The sequence below is a fragment of the Poecilia latipinna genome, unplaced genomic scaffold (genome assembly GCF_001443285.1).
Source record: "Poecilia latipinna isolate Pla-1442-1.1 unplaced genomic scaffold, P_latipinna-1.0 Scaffold5101, whole genome shotgun sequence".
NCBI classification, from domain to species: Eukaryota; Metazoa; Chordata; class Actinopteri; order Cyprinodontiformes; family Poeciliidae; genus Poecilia; species Poecilia latipinna.
This window is the reverse complement of record NW_015117717.1, coordinates 1-14,760: the sequence shown is the minus strand read 5'-3', so window position 1 is coordinate 14,760 and position 14,760 is coordinate 1. Positions and strand designations below refer to the sequence as shown.

The 14,760-nt window shown below is 39.4% G+C and overlaps 1 protein-coding gene across 1 annotated transcript; it reads right to left on the bottom strand.

The window, feature by feature from the left end:
• Positions 1 to 286: 286 nt before the first annotated feature.
• LOC106943293 (histone-lysine N-methyltransferase SETDB1-B-like) lies at positions 287 to 14,656 on the bottom strand. Its single transcript, XM_015026607.1, has 25 exons — positions 14,541 to 14,656; positions 12,655 to 12,858; positions 12,411 to 12,577; positions 12,273 to 12,313; positions 11,265 to 11,391; positions 11,004 to 11,183; positions 10,696 to 10,897; positions 10,188 to 10,261; positions 9,901 to 10,091; positions 9,623 to 9,752; positions 8,265 to 8,514; positions 7,368 to 7,481; positions 6,408 to 6,711; positions 6,066 to 6,327; positions 4,804 to 4,894; positions 4,587 to 4,703; positions 4,289 to 4,458; positions 3,988 to 4,203; positions 3,729 to 3,899; positions 2,526 to 2,656; positions 2,363 to 2,382; positions 2,139 to 2,257; positions 1,798 to 2,060; positions 1,628 to 1,716; positions 287 to 597 (listed from the first exon to the last, which is right to left on the bottom strand). The coding sequence occupies exons 1-25, from the start codon at positions 14,555 to 14,557 to the stop codon at positions 480 to 482; spliced, it is 3,768 nt and encodes a 1,255-aa protein (XP_014882093.1). The 5' UTR covers positions 14,558 to 14,656; the 3' UTR covers positions 287 to 479.
• Positions 14,657 to 14,760: the final 104 nt, after the last annotated feature.

Below are 14,760 nucleotides of genomic sequence, written 5' to 3'. Positions count from 1 at the left end.
AAAATAAGGGTATCTGAATCTTCGCCCAGTTTTTAATTTAAAAGAAAAGTTTATTTTTTTTTTTTTTTTTTTTTTTGATTGAGTTGAGCTGATTGGACGAACTCTCTGCCCGGTTGGATAAATTGAAAGAAACGGATCGTTTTGAGAGAACCTGGACTTCTGCAAGTTTGAGTCACATCGAGCAGAAATAAAACATATTTAGCTGTTTTGGTCAGTAAGAGATTTTTCAGAAAACAACAAATAATGTATAATTCAAGCAGTAATAAATGAGTAACAAGGCAGGAGCTCCGGTCACTGAAGAAACTTTTATTCGGAGGTAAAGAAAACATTTAATGGACAACATCAGACACTTAAGAGTCACGTGCTGGTAAAAAAAAAAATACACACACGAAAAGAACGAGATGCTACAAAATTCCTAGAACTTAATAAAACATAAACTAAACGGGGTTCGGCGTTGAAGGGGATGACGTCCGGGTGGATCACAGCAGCCGCCCACGGCACTCTGTGGATCCGCAGCAGCACAGCAGCTCTTTGCCTTCAACGCTTCCCACCTCGTAGTTATAATCCCAGGTCAGTTCTGTGCCGGCCCGAATCCGCCTGAACGCAACACAGTCAGGGGAAAAAAAACATCAGCGGAAGAAACGGAAGGAAACTTTATCAGATGATGTAACGATAAGAAGAAGAGCGAAGGTGCAAATTAGTTGAAAGACAAACTATTAGGCATTTCTGATCTATAATAGTCAGACTTGTAACTGAAACCATTACAAAATGTTTTGGCTCCCGACTAACCAGAGCTCCAGTAACAAATGTTTCTGTCTTCAATTGCGTCAGAAGCTTAATAACATGAGGCTGTAATGTTGAAAGGTTGAAGCGGTGTGAATACTTTTGCAGTTTTACAACACTTGGTTGCTTCCAGATTCTTTTCTAGAGGAAATGTTTAAAGCTTAAAACTTTCTTACCTGCAGTTGTTTTTAAAATTCTATGTCAAAAATAAATTAAAATTACCGTACTTAGCCGCAACTAAACATTTTTTGAGAAAAACTGGAAACATATCTCGCCGCTCTCGGTTTTCCATAAGGACCCAGCAGAGGGCAGCTGCGTCCTAATAAACTTGCTGGATTTATTACGGACGCAGTTCTCCGTCTCCAACGCTGAACCGTGGTTTCATTCACGCTGAGTTTACCTGCAGCGGCTCTATTTCCCTCCTGTACTGCCAGATCGATAGCCCTCAACTTAAAAGCTGCATCATATGAGTTTGAAGGAATTTCTCCGTCGTCCCTGATGCTAGCATGTGCTTGTTCTAAATGAAAAGTAGCACTTTCTTCTTTGATTTCCAATTTTGACTCCCAATGATTCACTTCCTGCTAAAGCGCCCCCTGGTGGTTGAAGACAATTCCACAGAAAAGCCGCACCAAGCTATAGGCAGCATGGTTCAAAGCGCGGGGGAAAAGTAGCGGCTTATAGTCCAAAAGCCGCTACTTTTGGACTCTAGTTTTGCTTCATAGCCGTATCCATGAAATTGGCCTCTGTCTCTTTAAGGACCTCCGACACTCCCTCATTAGCGCTTACAGACCATGTTTAAACTGTAAATCCCCAGTATGATGAAATGAACCCATTTCTAACTCACTTGCTGGCGAAGAACGCCACCCAGGGGAATCTCAAGTCGTGTGTGTCGACAAACACGTTCTGGACGAACAGGTTAGGACTGCAGCTGTGCTGCAATGCAGGTAATAGAAGAGCATGTCAATTTGGATCACAGAAAGCTGCTTTTAAATGACGCAGAGAAAACTTTCTTACATTGAGATAACGTCCCAGATTTCCCTCCAACTTGGCGTCGATGATGTAGCAGGACTCTTCGCCGTCGAAGAACAGCCGGGTGTTTTTGGGAGCGTTTTCTGCCCCTCCTCCAGGCTGCCCCTGGTGGCCGGGTTTGCTCCCCTGAACGCTGGGCCCGACTCCTCCCCCAGACGGTTTCACCATCATACTGTGGCTGTTCTTCAGGGCGATGCCTCGGGTGGATTTCACCGCTACCTGCTTCTTGGTCACGCCGGATACAGAAGCTCCAGCGAAGAAGAGCGTGGGAAAGTCATGAAACATGTAGAGTAAAGATCTGGTGTTTGGTTTTTAACTGCGTTTACCCGGAGTGGCTTTCTCTCTGTCTTTGTTGTCTTCAGATCCGGAGCTAATCGTCTGAACATCATCGCTGTCCGATAGAGTCATGACGTCCTGTTTCTTTGATTGCTCCGTCTTTATTTGACTGCAGAATAAGAATATTCCATGAGCAATTAAATTAATTAAAGCTTAAAATGGGGGGAAAAAAACAACTATTAAATTTAGGGAGAGTTTGGGAATTTCAGCACACCTCTTGTTGTCTCCAGTTTCCTGTTGGGGAGAGAGAACAGAGTATAGAAGCAAAAATCACCCAAAATAAAATATATAATCAGAGATTGTTTCATGTGGCTACTGGACACATCAGGATGTAAAATAGTCTTATCGTTTAATATTATTTGTTTTATTTTACTGACCTTCTTCAGGCCCTGGCTTGTTAACCAGGAAGCCACTTTGCTTTTCCCCGTCTCCTCTGGCATGGAGGGCGGTTTCTCATCATCCTGACCTTTGGCTGAGACACTCAGTCCATCTTTACTGTCCTGACTCCCTGCAGCAGGAGAGCAAGAATTAACTTTATTTACCATACCATACCATACCAACTTTATTTATAAAGCACTTTAAAACAACCACAGTTGATACAAAGTGCTGTACAATTTAAAATCACAACATAATAAAAAAGTAATTTAAAAACAGTTTAAAAACAAAAAAAATACAATTTAAAACTAGATCCCACTGGTGTTGAAAGCCAAGTAAAATAGATAGCCAAACAATCAGGCAGTAATAAGGCAAAGCATGGCTACCCGCATTCATCTTGCTGTTTTAAGATTAGCTAGCATGTTGTTGGCGTCCTACAACTGTTTATCACACCGTGATAAAATAAGTTGTTCTACCAAATTGATATTATTAACGACCCTTAAGCATTAGATGAAGGCGAGTTGATAAAAGACGAGAGAAAACATTAAACATTACCTACTAGCGATATTAAAGCAATTTGTTCACGGTAAGATCATCAGGTTTTAGTAATATGTGTTGATTTCCTCTAAATAAGACTAAAACAGTGAGAATAGGGTTTTTTCTAAAATGAAAGTTTTTATTAAAAAAGCAAACAAAAAGTAAAAACAAACAGAATTTATATTTAGCCTGCAAAAGACAAATGTGTGGGGGGCACATAGTGTTACCATAAAGAAAATAAAGATACTGCAATCATTTACATATACATCTCTGGAAAAAAATTAAGAAACCATTTAAAATGGTCAGTTTCTCTGATTTTACTTTTTATAGGTATGTATTTGAGTAAAACGAACATTGTTATTGTATTATATGAACCACTGACAACATGTCTCTGAAGTTACAAGAAAACTTTAGTATTTGCAGAAAATGAGAAATGGTCAAAATGATGAAAGACGCAGAGCTTCCAGACCTCAAATAATGCAAAGAAAACAAGTTGATATTAATTTAGAAACAACAATATTACTGTTTTAACTCAGGAAGAGTTTAGAAATCAGTATTTGGTGGAAAAACCAGGAGGTTTTCAATGCTGTGGGCTCTTCATTTTTCCAGGTCTGTGTTTTTCAAGGCTCTACTGCTGAGTCTGATCATCAGCGTTGGATCTGCAGTACCTTCTTTGTTGCCCTTGGCCTGACCGCGAGTCGTGTAACTCCTCCACACAGAGCTGGGGGTGTAGTAGTTGTCCTTCACAAAGGTGTCGTCTGAGCTGTCGCTTTCATCTTCACTCTTTGAATCTTTCTCCTCTTCGTCGTTGCTGTCATCCGAAGAGCTGGAGCTCTGAGCTGCGGGACGAGGAAACATGTATGATAAAATGGCTGCCTGCTGCAAATAAAAGCAGCAGACACATCATATGTTTGGGCTGGGACTCGCCTTTTTTCCTCGCAGCGCCGCTGGAGACCAAAGCGGACGGCTGGATTTTCATCCTGGACACGTCCACGCCGCTGCCCTCGCTGTCGGAGCAGTGCGCCTCGCTCTCGTAGCCTTCCTTGAAGTTCTCCACGCTCTCAATGTGGTCCAGGTTAGCGAAATACTCGTCACCCATTTCTAGACCTTCTTTGTCAGCGAAATCATCAGTCAGGATTTTACCTGGGAAAACGGAAGGAAAGACATGGATTCTGCATGGCAGGCTGATTGTGTCCGTCTTCCCATCAGTCCTAATCGTGTTTCTCACCAGCATAAATGCAAACAAATGATCCCTTAGCTATATCGTCCAGACAGCGAATGCCCCAGCCTTTGTTCTGGGTCTTAAAGAGCTGCAGACGGACCTGCAGGCCGTGCTGCACCAGCCGGTTGGTGCACATCTGAGCACAACATTTACACCTTTTGTTGCACTCATAAATGCTGAGAGAAGAGCAGGAAGAAAGACGACAATTTCACATTAAACACGAGGACAAAAGTCGTTTTTAGTTATTATTTGCCTGTGTGGGAATGAAAGACACGAGTGAGTTATGCAGGTGAAAATGTCTGACCCTGTAGGTAAGCACTCCTCTAATCGTTTGTATGAATATCCGGCGCTCTGGTTGATCTGCCCCCCAGGTGTGCAGCCTGAAGCCTGCAGGGTCAGCTGGTGGCAGGAACATTTGGATCTGTAATAAAAAGAAGAAGAAATACCAAGATCCCATGACAAATCTCCAGGGTCTTATCTGCAGCAGACAAATTGAAATAAAGGCGATTATCTCCACTGACTTGTCTTTGCAGCCGTCGGTACATTCACAGCCGACCAGGAAGTCTGAACTGGTGTTAATAAATACTCCGTCTTCAGGGATTCGCTCCTTGCCTTGTGGAGAGAGGAGAGAATGAGTCAGGCACAGCTGTCAGGTATCACATGTTCACAAAACAAACTGTATTCAGCAGCAAAGTACAGCTGAACGCACAAGCAAGCAATCGTTTTTAATTTGCTGCATTTTAATTTTGACACAGATTGAGAATGACTTGCTAAAATTTGTTGTTATGTAAAAAAAAAAAAAGAGAGAAACTGGACTGCTTTTCTTTATTTATCTTAAAACATTTATGGCGCATGTCTTAAACTCAAGGCCCGGGGGCCAAATCTGGCCCACCACGGAGTTTTATGTGGCCCTTCAGCCTCCAAATTACATCAATAAGTCCATCCAGTTTTTCACAAATCTGAAAAATTCACACAAAGTCAACAGATTCGCACATTTTTTTCTGATTTTACTGAATTTTTTTCTCAAAATTGGCCAAAAACTTTGGGTTTAAATGACTCAGCCTCACTTGATGTCAAGTCTTAATCTGTGATCAATATGGCGATTAATAATAATAATAATAAAAAAAGTCACATTTAACAACATACTTTAGTGCAAATATCATAAAAATTCCTTACAAATATTTCTAAATTAACGTCAGAAAATCTCTGATTTTGATTGCAAAAAAACAAAAACAATCCTGGCTGGACTGCTGACCAGTTAGAAAAGATGTTCAATATAATTTAATTTTAAGAAACACTTACTGAATGCTGAAACAGCTATTTATTGATATTTTAGCAATTTAATGGGTTTAATATATTCTGGCCCTGTAAGAACATTCAGATTTTTGATGTGGCCCAAAATGAAAATGAGTTATGGGATATCATTGCATCTAATGATAGATCCTAGATGCACAAAAATAAATTTGATTATTTTCCCATTTTGAGGAGCCGACATGTTTCTCCTTAGTACTTAGACAAACTTATTTTTCTTTTACTAATATTTCATTTAAAGATTTCCATTACACACATGGAAAGACGAGAGCAATGCCTGAAAATAAATTAGCCGTTATTGAAGTTAAATATTTTCATACTGCAGATTTTGGAGAAAGTTTGTGCTCGTTAAATAAATTGCACAGGGAAAGAAAGGCTTAGGCATGTGAACGACTGACCAAAGGAAGAATAAAACTGAAAAAAAAAATATGAAATAATCCCACATTTGGGAGAAAATGGTTTTGATCCTTACTGTATTTTACGTTAGGTGGTGGAGTGGTGTCAATCTCATTGACGCAGGACAGAGGGATGTCCTCCTTCCCACTAGTGATGTCTGGAATGTAATAGAAGGGCCTTTGCGGCTGGAAAGGCCGGTCCACCAGGACGTACGGGTCGAGGCAGAACATCTCTAAGAATATAAAGTCACAGCGGGTCTGGAAGAGGTAGTTCTGGATCTCCCCCATGTTACGCAGACAAAGTCCACACGGAGCCTTGTAGATAACGTGGAAGGACATCTGGAGGTTGAGCATAAAGAACCGTCATTTTAAAATAAATGAATTCGGATATTCAGCATTTTTTAAAGGATTGTGCGTACTTTACGGTTGACTTTGCGTCGTCCCGTCATGCGTCTGAAGTCGTAGAGCAGCGGAGTGAGGAGGGGGTTCTTTCCTCTGTGCAGGTCTGACTTTGCTGGTCGGACGCGGTTCAGACATGCAGGCTGGCAGGTGTGAGCCAGGTAGAAGATGCGGTCCGTCGGGGCTCTGTAGGACGGCTGCTGAGGGATGGTGGCCATCGCATGCGTGACGATGGAAGGAGGAGGCGCCAGGGCGGTCGTCTGTCTCTGATACGGAGGCATGAAGGAGGACGTGGGCGTGTTCGGGGTGCTCTGCACCTTTCCACTGTGGATTTAAAACTTTAAAAACTGAATTCGATTCGGATAACTTTGAAAGTGAAAACTGTTTCTTCATAAATAAAACAGTTGTAAGCAAAACAGCTACGCAAAGTTATTTAAAACACTTAAATCGATGAAAATACAGAACCAATACAGAACAAGTAGTTTTTCGTCCTTTCCTGAGAACATTGAGACTCACAGAACATCAGCTGCTTTCATCTTCAAAATAAAGAGTTTTTATGTTCTTATGTTTATGTTTTTATGTTCTTCCTGGAAACTTTTGTGTGGAAGCGTTAAACTGTCAGAGACAGGAAATAAATTCAGGAGCAACATCTCTTCAAAACCTAAATGTCCATAAGACTGTATTCTTGGATTATCACCATTATATTACTTGAAAATTGTCTAAGAACAATTTTATCATTTATTGTGTTAACACTTCTGGGACAATTTATCATCCACCAAACTCTGTTAGTACGACAGGCTTAAGCACAAGATGGCAGCGGTACAAAAATGGGGCTTTACCAAACATTGTTTCTGCATTAAAAATAAAAAAATAAACTATCTGGTGCTAATTTTCGTTCAAAGAACAGAATCTGATTAGCTTTATTAGCTACTTTCTTGTTTGTGTTTGCTGAATTTAATCATGTAAAACTGTGAACTTACACTGAGAGGTTGCTGGCGTTAGCGGACGCAGCCTGCAGGATCTTGGAGGCGTGCGTCCCGCCGACACCAGGGATGAAATTAGACGTGCTCTTCTTTGCCATCTGATGTTTATTTCTTGAGGTGATAAAACAAAAGGGAAAAAAAACAATTATTGTTTATCTTGACACATTAAAGAGCGAGTTGGCTTCCCATGAAGCTAACTTTGTAATCGTTAAACCCTGACGGGAAGTGAAACCATCATCTGGATGATGATCATCATTTACCTGTTCTTATTACAGACGGTTTGGTGTAAAAATCCAATCATTCTCCTGCAGTCTAACAAAACCTGTTTAAAATACAAATTTACCCTGGATGATACTCTCACCTCTGAAGCGGTAACATTCCAATTCATTAGGCTTTCATGCAACCATTAAAAGATGCAAAATAACAAATAATTCTTTTTTAAATTCGAAAATAAATATCATATTTCCTAAAATGCATTAGAAAAGCATTTCTATAGTGTATGCTGCATCACTTGCAGCAAAGTTTCTTCAGTGAAAACAATAATTTTGACATCAACATGTGAAAAGCTCAGCTCTTCCTCTTTGACCTAACGTCAATGTAGTGTAGGACTGACATGTTGATTATTTTTTGTCTAACTGATTAAAAATTTGATTTCTTTTAACATGATTTGAATTAGGTAAAGCCTAATGCCACTTCAGGAGTTTTGGGTAAAACATATTTACAACCAACATAATTTTTTTTTATTTTTAATGCAAAATGTTTGGGTATAGTTTTAGGTCAATTACTGCTCTGAGTTGTTCTTCCAGCGAATGGACATTTAAAAAAAAAAAAAAATCTGTATAATCCACACAATATTTAAATAATGCAATTAACCGTTTCAGCTCTCATACTTACTCGATACGTTGAAGCTGGGCAGCCGGTGAGGGCTGAGGGGTTTGCTGGGTTTGTTGAGCTTGTGGCTGCAGGGTTTGCTGGGACGGCTGGACCTGCTGGAGGAGCTGGGGCTGCGGCCGCTGCTGAAGCTGCTGGATCAGAGTCATCGCTGGCGGCTGACTCTGTGTCGTTTGAGGAGGTTTGGCAGGAGAAACTCCGACGTGTTCGACGCCAGTGTACTGAACGACTGGGCCTTTACTCCTTAGTGCTCCTAGAGATTGGAGGAAGTAGCGACAGTCAGTGTAGAAGTCGTGACAGACGGAGGGAAATTCTCCAACTTTCTTCCCCCAAAAAAGAGCAAGTGGTAATTATTGATCAAAACACTATTAAAAGTATTATTAATTCAAGTTTTAGAATAATATTTGTAAAAAAACAAACAAAAAAACAAAAAACAAAGTTACAGTCATTAAATAGATCATATAATGTACATCTTTTGTGTTTTGTGAAGGCAACCTGAAGTGACATCCAGGTGTTGGGCAGGTCTCTGTTTGGTCCAACATTAATGTCGAAGCTCAGCAACATGTGAGTGAGCCTATCACAATACGCAATTAATCAACCAATCAATTAATCTGATGATTAGTATTTTCTAAAAGGTAATTTTGACATCTTCATTTAAATTCTGAATTCAATTGAGTGTAGTTCTATATTTATTGTTTATGGTTGTGTTTTATTTTGAAACAAAATCTAAGTTTATTAGTCAACGAGGGAGCAAACTTGCATTATGATGTCATTACCATTATATTACTTCAAAATAGTCTCAAAACAATATTATTGTTTATCGCATTATTATCGGGACAATTTATCGTCCAGCAAAATTCATCATGACAGGTGAAGCTTGTTCAATCACAGCTGTTTTATTGTCTCAAACTAAGTTGATTCTCAGTTTTCCAGATTTTTATATTCAGGAAGGTTTAAAAGAAATAATTTAGTTTGAAAGATAATTTAAAAATGTTAACTATGAACTAGTTGTGCTGTAATTAAAGGGTAATTCACTGCTGCGATATGTGGGCAACATACCACTTTGATTTTATATAAAAGTTTTTTAAGTGAAATTTGTGGTTGAGGATTCCACTTTGACTTTCCTCTGTCATCTTTTCACTTTTGTGACTCTGTATTGTTGACCGTAAAATGGTAAAAACAGGTAATGTAATTAATTTGCATTATGTAATATTACTGCTTTAAACTGTATGACAGTAACAATAAAAAAGGCTCAAACCCAACCAGTCCTGGCTTACAGATCCAGGGGGATTTTCTGATTAAGTCAGGCTTTGACAATGTTCAACACAAGCTTTTAATGTTGCAAATCTGTGTCCAGTTACCCATGTTTGGCCTTGTCCTCTGGTGGCCAGCTAGCTTCTTTTCTTGAGTGTTTGCTGAAGCCAGTTTCAGATTGAACATGGGCTCCAACCTGGTGGATCCTCTGTAAATCCATTCGCTCCTCTTATCGTCCTGCTCAACACCAAGAAAACACAAGAAACGGTGTAAAAACACTCTACACGATTAAAGTGCCACATCTTTCTAAGTTATATTAATGACACTGTTGATCTGGAAGCTCTGAAAAATGTCATTTGGATTCGGATGAGTGGCTGGTACGAACCAGAAAGAGGATCTTGACCAAGCTGCTGTCCACCTCCTCCACTTTGCTCTTCCACCAGGTCCCCTCCCACTCCGTCTTGATTATCTGGCCGACCTTTAGGAGCACCATCGGCCTGCTGGGATAGGCGGAGATGTACTCCTCGATGAAGTCCCGACAAGATGCATCCTCTATGTCTTCCCAAGTTCGCTTTACTACACAAAGAAACAGAAACACTTCTTCATTTATCTCTTTTTCTACATGTTATTTTTATTTATTTATTTTTATCAAAGACAGAAGTTAAATCCTACATGGTCTGCAAACTGGATAGAGTTCAGGAAGGATCACATATGAAGCGTAGCCGTCGTCAAAGAAGATCAGAAACCTAAAACACAAAAGTTGTATATCATTGAACTTTTGGAAATGTTATTTTTTATTTGATTTATTTATTTCATGCAAGAAAACAAGCAATCAGTAGGACAGAGAAAACATGTCATGCATAATTTGTTTAATGCCACATTTCTGCTTATAAAGGACAAATTGTAAAAAACTTTGTAATTAAAACCATGTTATAATATTAATGTGCCTGTTCAATATACTGTGCTAAGGAGTCAACAAATAAATTATATGACATTGACAAAATGGTTACAAATTAACTCATAAGAAGACAAACAAATCTAGGGATAATAAGAATGGCAACAGTAACAATTGTAAATAACAACCGGACAAACAGCATCAGAGTAATTACCAACTTCTTGCCGACGTAAACCTATAAATTCTTCTTTATCTGCGTTATACGACAACAAATAAAATTTATACCTCATCCGGTTCTTGTTGTTTGGCATCTCTGCCACGATTCCAGCGTACAGCCACACCAGGTTTCCGTCTTTGTACTTGGCGACAACACGAGCCCCGACGTACAGGCTCTCCAGGGTGGGGTTGTAGTCAAACGCCACATGGTTCCCAGACAGCAGACTCTTGCCTTTATCAAACCTCACCTTGTACTTAAACACACCGTTTCCTGGAAACAAAGAGAGCGTCTGGATCATCAAAACAATCCCACAGAGCAAGAAGCAAAAGCTGTGTAAAACATCGTGATGCTCATAATGAGTTTAAAAGAAACACACCAACAGGGTTAATTGCCACCAGGTTGCCTTTATGCCACGTCTTGGTGCGTTTCTTTCCCAGGATGTTCATCCCCACTTTGAGCTCATCTTCTTTTATGTTGGGGTTTGGCTGCGTCTGCGTCATCGTCTGATGAGACGGAGCTTGTGATACAAATATAGCTGGTGTCGTGCTCTGAACTCCTGCAGGATACAATTTTTTTTAAATCCAAACATTAGCACCAATAACGGCTCCACAAAGCTAGAAGCTTTGCGTGTGCTCACCTGGCTGAACTACAGACTGCACTGCTGTTCGTATCAAAGGCGAGCCAGAGGAGGGCTTGGTGACTATTTGGACCAACTTCTGGACCTGCTGGGTGGTTTTCTGCAGAACTGCAGAGGCTTCGTTTAACTGGTGATGAAAGAGCAGAAGTCAGAACAGCTGGAAACAATGTGGACTTCAAGTTTTAGTGGAACATTATAAGAGAATTCAAGCAGTGGAAGACGGGTTGAGGATGGTCACAGTGCGCTCCTTTCTTCTTCATTTGTTTTTGAGCCTTGGTTAATGTTTACTTGTTATATTTAATGGTGCAGGAGATGATTTTTGCTTACGTCATAGTGCATTTTTTTCTTCTATTATTTGTTACATTTTCCGTTTATTAATTTTTCCAAATTATGTTACCAATTCACGCAACACTTGTAGTAAAGATGTATTTGAGAATTATATTTTAAAATGTTATGCTCTATAAAAATATACACATAACCCTTTTTTATAAATATTTATTTTAATTAATGTAAATTATTCAACTTTTTTTATTTCATTCATAAAAACAAGTTTTGCTAAATTTATATAAAACTATATTCGAGGTAAAATGGATAAATATCCTGTTGACAAAATGGCTTGTTCTTAGAAATATGTATATTTTCAAAAACTGATAGTTTTTCAGCACACACAAATGAACCTTCTGGCACCATGTTTAATTCCTAACAGGAAGTATTGGTTGTTTTGAAGAAATCTGATTGGTTGACAGGTTTTAGCTTAACGCTACACTGCCCCCTACAGGTTTGGCATGTTTAATACAACACTCAGGACCAGACTGTGAGAGTTGATGTGGATGAAAACCTTTCAGAAAACGATGCCATGTGTACAATTACTTTTGGAGGTGGAAATATTAATTTCAGGCCCTGAGACTGTGTTTTACAGATAATTTAATTAATCATTCATCATGGACACTTGGTCCATGATGACACTTGGTCATCAGAAGAGGAAAAACCGCGGCTGGCTGCTCTCACTGTTGGGTCCTTAGATGGCGCTTGTGTCTTTGGAGGAACCACTGATGGTGGAGAACAGAAACGAGAGATAAAATAAGCGTGTTAGCATTTCCAGCTACTGCAGCACTGACAGTAACTCTGTAGAAAACTGTGACTTACAACATCCCACAGCTATGACGTCATCGTCATCATCGTCATCAATCTCGATGACTTCAGAGGGGAGCCCTCTTCCTCCGCCGCCTTCATCCTCTGAGCTGCTCTCTCGGTAGACGAGGCCGTTGTTTTCATACGCTGCCCTCACTAGCTTCTCACACTCCAAAACGGACCTGAAGAATCAGAGGGGCAAAATGAGCAAATGGCAGAAAACACCAGTTAAACCCAAAAAAAGTAACATCTTCCATACTGGTTTGCATCGTTGAGAAGTTTCTCTGTCTTCGCCTCTTCTTTCTCTTTCTGTTCCACCCATTCCTCGAGCTCTATCAGCTGGGCTTTTTTCTTCTTCACAGCCTCGCTCTGCTCCACGGCCTCCTCAATCCATTTCTTCAGGTCATCCAGTGAAACTCCCAACTCGTCCTCCAGACTGGGGTCCCAGCCGTCGACCTCCATTCTGAGGAGGGGACACAACCAGCAGAAAAGCATCACACTTTATGTCCATCAGCAGACAGACTCAACACTTACTTGGGCTTACATGATTCTTGAATGACCGAGCGAGGCGATATTAACACAAATTATGGTTCTGAAAAGTGATGGTGACAATTCTGTTCCCAGAAAAGTCTGGCGCAAAATTGAGCTGTCAGCCAGGAGAAATTCATCACCATGGGATTTAAGAGGCACAATCAATAAAAAAATAGGGCAAAAAATGAACTTATAAAATGCTTGAACTATATCTTGAAATGCACAATTTTTTAAAACTCTAAAATTAAACAATTAAACAAATAAAATGCTTGTTAAATGGTTAAATTCATGCATATAACACAGCTTGAATATGACTTCAAAAATGTAATCAGTGTAAGAAATAGAGGTCAGATTGGTGACTATATAAAGTACAAACACGTTACTATCAAAATATTGCTTAATAATATAATTTTATTAGGAAATCTACCATTTTAAATGTCTTATTCACTCAAATCTGATTGAGACAATAAACACCGAATGCAATATCAGAAAACACAACATACATGTTTTAAGGGAGGCACAGTTCAATTGCTGTATTTTAGGAAGGTCTTAGAATGCTGTTGAAGTTTTTGAGTTATATATTTTTACTTTAAAACACTATTACTAAAAGCAATACAAGAATAACAGTATCACAGAGTTTATACACCCTACATATTTATAGAGACTTCAATAGGTGGATAGATGGGATAAAAATAAATTATATGTTGCTATGTAAGCATGACATGGAATATTTTGGCATTATTTGTTGGAGCATAAATGCACCCGTCTGTAAAAAAGATGAAATAATTTTGCCTCAGTCAATCTTTGCCACAAAATCAACTTTAAAAAAGTATAACAGCCGAGTATAAAACCATGAAATAAAAACATTTTTATTATGATCTAGATTGCGTTTTCATAAGTACCCAGAAAAACCACTCGATTTACTCTCCATACTTTACCAGAGGGCACTTAACTGCGGGAAGATCTTACACTTACAGGAAGTTTCTCTTTCTGAATTTTCCCTTAGATGTCCTCCAGATCAAATCAAGTTAAAAAATAACAAGTGAATGCAAAATAATACGACCATCAGCAGTAAAGAATGCAGCAGGTCCCATGCTCAGTTTGGCCAAGCAGATAAGCAAACGGTTTTCTTTCTGCTGATCGGCAGCCCGCCTGTGAAGGTAGGTGTTTGTAACTCGCTCATTCATAGAAACTGCAGAAGGTTTAGTCAGAAAGTAAAAAAACAAGCGCAAAACAGCTCTAACTAATAAGGCAATATGATTATCTTCTTAGTAAACATCTGAGAAGCATAGTAGATACAAATGCGCTGGCAATATTTTTACGACTATTTTGTTTATAAAGCACAAAATGTGCACACTTGCAAAATAAAGTTATTTAAGTCAGCGTATTAATTCAAGAAGTCACAATTTCAAAGTGTTTTATTTAGCAGCAAAAAAGATTCAAGAGCATGCTAGCTGGTTAGCCTAGCACGAGCAATGAAATGTGTTTATATTTCGGACAGGATGTGGCGGCTGCCTGCAAAATAAACATTATTCTATAGTTTGCAACTGTCCTCAAAAACGTGACACACACTGAACTGAAACAACTAATGAAAGGCCAATTAAAAACACTCACCCATCACCGCTTTCCATTCTGTGGATTGCAAAATTTTAAACTAGCTTGTTGCTAACGCTAAGGGTTGGCTACAAAGAGTAGCGCATGCTGTGGTTGCCGGGGCACCCGAGGTGGGCGGTGCTGCTTGTCAAAAAAGCGCTCCAAATGATATCACTTCCAGTCAGAAAAGACAGGCTGTTAAAATTAAAAGAATACTTTTACCCTTAATCTTTGCTGTCTT